Source organism: Ascaphus truei, chromosome 7, assembly GCF_040206685.1.
Source record: "Ascaphus truei isolate aAscTru1 chromosome 7, aAscTru1.hap1, whole genome shotgun sequence".
Classification (NCBI taxonomy): Eukaryota; Metazoa; Chordata; class Amphibia; order Anura; family Ascaphidae; genus Ascaphus; species Ascaphus truei.
The window spans coordinates 99,664,643-99,673,111 of NC_134489.1; the positions used below are offsets into that span (position 1 = coordinate 99,664,643).

Sequence of the window (8,469 nt, forward strand, 5' to 3'; positions counted from 1 at the left end):
AAGGCCAGCAACCAGCTTTCCCACTGTTCTCGTTCTCTCTCTCGTTCTCTCTCTCTCTCTCTCTCTCTCTCTCTCTCTCTCTCTCTCTCATACTGTAGCTTCCTAGTAAAGCAGATCTGAGTGTGTTATTGTGGTGAAGAGAGTAGCTCGAGTGTGAAAATGAAGTGCTGAATATAAATTATGAATCCCAGTTAATAAACATGTATATTTGCCTGCCAAGCAGAAGCTGCTGATTGTCAGAGTGATCGTCTCCTCAATATTTTATCTAATCTCCATCAACTGTACTTTCAGAAGAAAACTATTCAAGAAAGAGCTACTTAGGTCACATTTAATATGTTTTTCTATTTTATTTTTCGTTTATAAAGTTATTATTTGGTGACAAGTTGGGACTCAACTTTAATAACATGTTATTGTTTTAGAAATAAGATAGCAAGCTCAAGCGTTTATTTCGTGGGAAGCTTGGTGTATTTCAGAAGACTGAAGTAAAAAAGGACAATAGAAATATGAGCCAATTCTTGCTACCTTGGCTTGCAATGTTTAGTTCTAGCCCAGAAAAAAAAGGTTACAATTGGTCCTCACCCATGTACATTACAAGTTGACAAATTAATATAATAAAATGAACTGTAATCACTAAAAATATAAATATACAGTGTTTCACAGGGCCTGAAGGAGTGGCTCAGTGAGTAAAGGCCCTGACTCTTGGGAACAATGACACCGAGTTTGAAGCAGGGGAACCTGGTTTGAATACTGGTGTCAGTTCCTTGCGGCCTTTGGCAAGTTATATTAAGTCCCTGTGACTCAGGCAACAAAAACATAGATTGTAAGCTCGCCTGGGCAGGAACTGTGTCTGTAAAAATCCCATGTGGTGCTTACGACGCACTGTATTGTAATACAGTAATATATTAATTGTGCTTTGAGTCCCATTCAGAAAAAAGCGCTATATGAAATAAAGTTACTATTATTATTAACCTGCCAACAGCCTAATGAGGAGGGCAGATGTCCTATTAAGATACTGCATTCCATTAGGCAGGATATGTACTGCCTCCAATGCAGCTACTTAGCAATCAGAATGCAAAGAGATTTATATGCTGGGTTATTGTTCCTTGCCACCCTCCCTCCACCCACAATATCCATTGGATTCCTATTCTCCAATACTGTCCATACAGTCCAAATGTTTAAACCTCACAATCAGATATTTCCGTTCAACAAAGAAGCACTATACTCCCAAAGGATTCAGAATCATTTTTATGTTTTTTTTGTTTTTTTTTTTAAATATACAATATAAAACAATACGCTTTTTGTACATTTGAACACCGTTGGCACATTGAACAGTTTCATTGTCAAACATATTTAGACATTTCATGTGTTCCATTTCTATGTGTTACATTCATACATACTATGGAGGTGTTTGATAGAAATGTGCAATGTTCTCGGTTTCAAGGCCAGCACCACGGACAGCAACCAAACCTCAGCTGCAGAATTCAATGACAGAAAAGAACACATATTAGGTGTCTTGAAGAAAACGAAATGAGGCGGAATCCCAACCATATACAGTACTGGTTTGGAAATGCTCTACTGTAGGTCTCGCCTTTCAACAACAAATGCAATTATTCAACACCAATGACATACAGCCACATGCATGTTTATAAAAATACAGAAAGCCCCCTATGTACTGTGATTCACAGTAGCACAGAGAATAATTTTTGAGTTTAGTAGTTTTTTTTTCACATAGATATACACCTTTCCTTTATATGAATGCCATTATTATTATTATTCATACTTCTCAATGAACTAAAGAAGATAAAGGTTCATCCGAACTTAATGAAACAGCCCCTTGCTTGGGGAGTGGGTATAGAGCAGGGGTAGCCAACTCTAGTCCTCAAGAGCAGGTTTTCGGGACACCCCTGCTTTGAGCCACCTGTGCTGAAGCAGGGATATCCTGAAAACCTGGCCGGTTGGTAGCCCTTGAGGACTGGAGTTGACTACCCCTGGTATAGAGAGGGTAAACTGTAGGATCTCATTGTAATGTATTCTGTAGTCTCAGACAGGGAGACATGGTGCATTCTAAAAAGACCATTTCATTTTAGTGCCTTACTTCTCAGGGTGGGTAGGAGAAACAAAAAACACACACACACACACACACACACACTTTGACCACATGGTGTTAGTTATTGCCTGGAGCACGGTGAGTTCAATCATAAGTCCACAAATATGTAGAGCAAAATAATTCTACCTTAGCATTGACCAATACTCAGTCAAGACTTATGGCTGCTACTGTATGTTCTTGAAGATGGTTCTGGTGTGTGACGTTGAAACCATCTGGCACATCTATAACTTTTTTTTTTAAGATCAGTTTTACATCTTTAGCAACCTTAAAAATATGTATGTAATTGATGAGTGTATATCACTCTACTAGTAAAGACTGCTATTCCTTTGATGATGTGATGCACTCCACCACTGGGTGCTCTATGGCAGTAAACCCAACTTTGAGGTGTCTATCCTGGCATCACTAACAGCCTGGTGACCCGACGTTGACCGAGCACATGTGTAGGTAATGCCTAGAATTCGAGCCATGCCTCCTTATCAACTATCCCTTGCCCACCTCCCAAGCCCCTACCTCCACCCTAACGGTCCAGGTTGATAGTCCAGTGGCCGTTGGATTCCCTGACCTCCCCTTCGTTCTTCAGATCCTGGAAGACCTGGGTGAAGAAGTGGGGGTCGGAGTTGATCTGCAGCATTTTGGCACTCATGCGGTCAATGATGCTTAAGCAACGCTGCCAGAAGACCTCCTTGTCCGTCTCCACGAGGAAGGGCTTCAGCGGGTAGGAGATCTCGTTGCCCATGTAGGAGTAAGCCAGGTAGAGGCAGGTGAGGAAGGCGGCTTGCAGCTCGTACTCACTGGCCAGCTCGTCCCCGATGGCCTCCCTACACAGCAGGTAGACGAAGACCAGGTTGGCCGGCGTGATGAAGCCTTGGTCCTGCCAGCCCTGCAGCAGCAGCGAGCGGTCAACATTGCGGAACCACATGGTGGGCTCCCCGGGGCTGAGCTCCTTCAGCCGGTAGCAACGGCGGCAGACAAACTCGCCCAGGCACCGCAGCAGCTCGCCGGTGGAGGCTTGCACCACCACCCGGCGTGGCGAGCACAGGGAGCGCCCACTGGCTTGCTTCTGCACGGCCACCAGCTGGCTCTTCTGCCCATCCGAGTTGCCCGGTGGCACGGTTGGCACCGGCACCGCCTTGGGTTCCCTGGCCTGGGACTTGCGCAGGTTCTCATGGTTGAGTTGCTCCACCGGGTTGTTGTGGTGGTGGTTGGGGAGCAGAGGTCCGGTGACCGGCCCCGGGTTGACCTTCTTGGCGTTCTTCTTCTTGGCCGAGGCGGCCACCAGCCTCTTCCAGGTCAGGGCGGAGATCAGCACCGAGTGGCGCTTCAGGCTCTTCTCCGGCTTGTTGCTGCCCCCGTTCTTGCTGTTGGGGATGGCGGAGTAGCCGCCCCCTACCCCGGGGGGCTCCGGTTTCCGGTCATCCAGGGGTCCGGCCTTACCGGGGGCAGGGGACAGGGAGAGCACCGTGCCCATGGCGGAGACTCCCCTGGTTGGGGGGGCGGGGGAGGGGGGGAGTAGTGGGGGAGGGAGGTCGGGCAGGGGCACCGCGTAATACCCGGGGAGGGCTGGCAGTGCCGGGAGGTGCTATAACCGGGGAGGAGATGTGTGCAGCGTTGTGTAATAACCGAGGGGGGGGGGGGGCAGTCCTTGACGAGTCAGGGAGGCGGTTACCGCGCAATAACCGTGTGCAGGGTCCGGGCAGTGGCTGAATAACCGGGCGTGTGTCCCTCCCGGGTGAATTCCCGTGCAATGTGCAGCGGTGCCGAGTCCCTGTGATCACCTCGGCGCAGGGGGCGGAATCCGTGCAATACCCGGGTATCTGCGCCCCTTGGAGCAGCAGTGAGCCGCGGTTGGTGGGGGGGTGGGGGGGGTGTAACGCCCGGGGTGGGTGGCGGGCTAGGGGTGTGGGAGAGCGGTGCCCACGCGGAGCCGGTGAGTGGGGCCGGTGGAGCTGCTCCCTGCAGCCCGGGGATGTGCGCACTGACCGCTGCAGCACCCAGCGCGCGCGCAGCCCGGGCACAGGGGCTGCAGGGAGGGCGCAGGCTGGGGGGGGGGGGGATCCAATCACAGCCTCGTATTCCCAGGACTGGCAGGCGGCTTGGCCAATCAGAAGCAGGGAGGGGAAGGGGCAGATGGGGTGGTATCAGGCGGCTGGCTGGGTGCAGCTTTGCTGGTGGGTGTGGGACTGCATGACAGGCGCTGCTGCCAGGCGGGAGGGTGCTGGATCCTGCGCCTACATATCACTACCCACATCACCAATTACAATGTGTGTTTTTAATGCAATCATTGCAGGGACCCCTTCTGCACACACAGGGCTAGTGATGATAATAAGGAAATCTCCTGGGAATGAGGCAGGCCCTTGTAAATGGTGTTATATACAGGAGAATCTCAATGATGTTTTTTTAAATGTATAATGCAGGGTTTTCAACCCTTCTTTTGGATAAGGAAACCTACTGTATACATTATATTGTGAAATTCCAGGGATCCCCAACCCTCTCTAATAGCGCGTCTGATATCAGATGCATTGTAAGGAACCCCAACCCTCTCTAATAGCGCGTCTGATATCAGATGCATTGTAAGGAACCCCAACCCTCTCTAATAGCGCGTCTGAGATTAGATGCAGTGTAAGGAACCCCAACCCTCTCTAATAGCGCGTCTGAGATTAGATGCAGTGTAAGGAACCCCAACCCTCTCTAATAGCGCGTCTGAGACTAGATGCATTGTAAGGAACCCCGACCCCCTCTAATAGCGAGTCTGAGATTAGATGCATTGTAAGGAACCCCGACCCTCTCTAATAGCAAGTCTGAGATCAGATGCATTGTAAGGAACCCCAACCCTCTCTAATAGCGCGTCTGAGATCAGGTGTATTGTAAGGAACCCCAACACTCTCTAATAGCGCGTCTGAGATTAGATGTATTGTAAATTCTTCTGTATTTGGTGCAATTTTCAAATGACCTGAAAATTGGAGGGAACCCCATTTAGGGATGCTGGGGGTAACCCAATACATTGAATAAAGGCACCAAAAAGTGGCTTTATCATTGGGCAAATCCGTGTTTCTCTGTATGATGCAATTAATATCAATACAGGACAGTAAACTGTGACAAAGGAGCGATGACAGCACAGTTTTACATGATGTAATATATGGACTTCCCCTTAATTACACGCACAGGTTTTTTTAAATGACCATTCTCATTACTGTTAATTTGTATTAATAATTAGGAGTGATTATGTTAGGAGTGGCCAAAGGTGAAACGGTCTGTTTAATTTTTTTATCTCACAGTAACTAAAATACGTGTTGCCAGCGTACGGCCACATCCTCACGTAATCTGCAATACAAGTGAAGTGTGAGTGGAGCTCCCGGTGTGTGTCTGTCTACAACATGCGTCTTATCTCCGGGTGAGCCTCCATAACGATCCCAACTCATATAACACAAGTGAGTAGTAGGCTGCACTCTGAAGTTATCAAACAGAAAGTGTATAGCAAGATGCCTACACTAGATCTCTCTAGAATTATATATATGGGTAAAAAAAAGTGACAAAACCCTCCACAGCAAAGCATATAGCAAATGCAAATATTACTGTGTGTTCATTTGCATGTCTTAGGCTGGGGCCATAGAGGGTTGAGCCGAGCTGAGCCGCGCTGACGCTGAGGCTCGCCTGCTGAAATCTGCGCGATTTCATGTCCATGCAGGCGAGCCAGCGGGCGCGATCGGAGGCGGGGGGAGACTGAGGGAGGCGGGGCAGTGACGTCGCTGGGCCAATCGCCCGCAACGCACCGACGTCGACGTCACGGCGCCGACGTCACGGCGCCGTGATGTTGACGCAGCTCCGCACTGATTGGATGTTTTCAGCCTCAGCACGCCTGTGGACGCTCGCGTGAGCCCCCTCTCAAGGCATCCTCATTGAGGATGCAGGGGCTCAGCGCTGAGCGTCCGCATGGCTCAGCGCGGCCTGTGCTTCTATGGACTCGGCCTTAGACCAACTCCGCCTTTCACCAGTATCACCCACCACTTCCACTGCAGCAAGGGATTCTGGGAAATTATATGCAAATGAGCACACAGTGCCACCTTTTGCTTCAAAATGTTTATGGTTTTGAAGCAAAAGGTGGTACTGTGTGCTCATTTGCATGTCATTTCCCAGAATCCCTAGCTGCAGTGGAAGGGCTGTGTGCTGCGTGATAATGGTGAAAGGCGGGGGTGCAGACCTGTCAAAGACATGCAAATGAGCATACAGTAATATTTCCATTTGATATATATAATATATATATATATATATATATATATATATATATTGTGACTAGTTAGGTCATGGAATGCCAATATTCCTAATATTTCTTCAAGGGAATGACTAAAAGAGTAGCTTCAAATTACACAAAAATAAAAAAGTTTTATTAGTATTATGATAACTACGTCGCAAGTGATAATATATACAGTGATGATTAAAAAATCCCCAAATAAGGTGACCCAGGATATCCTACCTATTGGGTAACCAATAATTGGTAAGTATATCCCAATTTAGGTAGATGTATGTAGTTAGGGTAAGTACAACATACAATGCACAACTTGGAGGTAATATATTGGTATACCAGGTATGACTTGTTAGCCTGTATACTTATAAAAGACAGGATACACTCACATATCGGCTCTATTGCTGTATGTAAAGATGGTAATATCTAAATGTGTATAATAGGTCTGTGACCACAAGTAGGTAGTTTAGGTTATAACCATCTCTTTTACATAGAAATCAGCACAACGCCTCAGGACTCGCAGCCCCTGCAAAATAAAAAAACAAATCATTAAAATGTCCATGCACCCTTGGTAACTTCATCACCAGAGGTGCAGCCGACTACTTGCTTGTGGTGTATGAGCTGTAATACACGAATCACGTATATATTGCCTACTCAGTGGTAGGTGTTGCTTTGCTGGTCTTTCTGGCCCATAGTTTAAAAAAAATCTGCTGACCCCTAATATGTTGCAGGCCCCCCGGCAGCAGAGGGGTTAATTATGTGATCAATTATGTGATCAATTATCACACAATCAGTAAACGTGGGAGATAAGGTATCTATGTTTCTGAGTATATTTACTGTATTGTTTTTGTATATGTGCCAGTGAAAACGTATACCCAGCTCACTTGGCATTTAAAAAGCTTGGGAGTTCCCCTGCGGTTCAACACTCTGGGAGCACAAAAGCTGAGGAGAAGTACTGTAGGGCCGGGGACTGAGTTTTGTTGGTGCAGTTAGAACAGCATACAGCAGGAGTGGCCAATTCTAGTCCTAAATGGATACCAACAGGTTAGATGGCTCAATCAGTGGCTTAGTCATAATGACTGAGCCACTAATTGAGCCACCTGTGCTGAAGCAGGGATATCTGGAAAACCGGACCTGTTGGTGGTCTGTGAGGACTGGAGATGGCCACTACTGGCCTAGATGTACCTTCTTGACATCTCGGTGGTTTGGTTTCTTTAGTGACTCTTCTGCCATCACACCTTTGTTGTGTATTTTATTTTCTTGGTGAATTAAGGATGTTGTTTAGAGTAGTTTAAAGCCACCGTCCAAAACAATCCAGAATGGGAGATTTTAGGATACAATCCCACACATAAGCATTTATACATAGTTACATACAGTAGTAGATGAGGTTGAAAAAAGACGTATGTCCATCAAGTTCAACCTATGCTACATTTGGACGACAGATACTTTATCCTCTATTTGTATTTAAAGTATTTTGATTGAGGGGAAGGCAAACAAAAAATCCCAGTGACATATCATCCAATGATGTCTCATAAGGGGAAAAATAAATTCCTTCCTGACTCCAATAATTACAATCAGATTTCTCCCTGGATCAACATCCTTCCCATGTTTACTTATTTGGTATTTCCCTGTCTACCTTTCCTTTCTATAAAGACGTCCAACCGTTTTTGAAGTTATCGATTGTATCTGCCATCACAGTCTCCATGGGTAATGAATTCCACATTGTAACTGTCCTTACTGTAAAGAACCCTTTCCTTCGTCGCTGGTGAAATCTCCTTTCCTCTAACCTTAAGGAGTGACCATGCGTTGTTTGGACTGTCCTTGAGATGATTAGTTATTTTGAAAGCTCATTGTACTGTCCTCAAATATATTTTTATGTAGTTATCATATCCCCTCTTAGACGCCTCTTTTTTTCATGTAAACAAATCTAAATTAGCTAGCCTCTCCTCATAAATCAGATTTTCCATCCCCTCTATTAACGTGGTGGCTCTTCTCTGCACTTTTTTACTTCCATAATGTATTTTTTATGGAGTGGCGCCCAAAACTGTACTCCGTGAACTCCGTGCTGCAAATACTGTAATAGTTTTCTTGTAGTTTTGTTTTTGTTGCAGCTTGGCTTTCA

The 8,469-nt window shown here is 46.3% G+C and overlaps 1 protein-coding gene across 1 annotated transcript; it reads right to left on the reverse strand.

Annotated features, from left to right (window-relative positions):
* Positions 1–1,227: 1,227 nt before the first annotated feature.
* On the reverse strand, positions 1,228–4,108 carry CDK5R2 (cyclin dependent kinase 5 regulatory subunit 2). Its single transcript, XM_075609640.1, has 2 exons — positions 2,618–4,108; positions 1,228–1,472 (listed from the first exon to the last, which is right to left on the reverse strand). Exon 1 carries the CDS (start codon positions 3,573–3,575, stop codon positions 2,625–2,627), a length of 951 nt encoding a protein of 316 aa, XP_075465755.1. The 5' UTR covers positions 3,576–4,108; the 3' UTR covers positions 1,228–1,472; positions 2,618–2,624.
* Between the last annotated feature and the right edge of the window lie 4,361 nt (positions 4,109–8,469).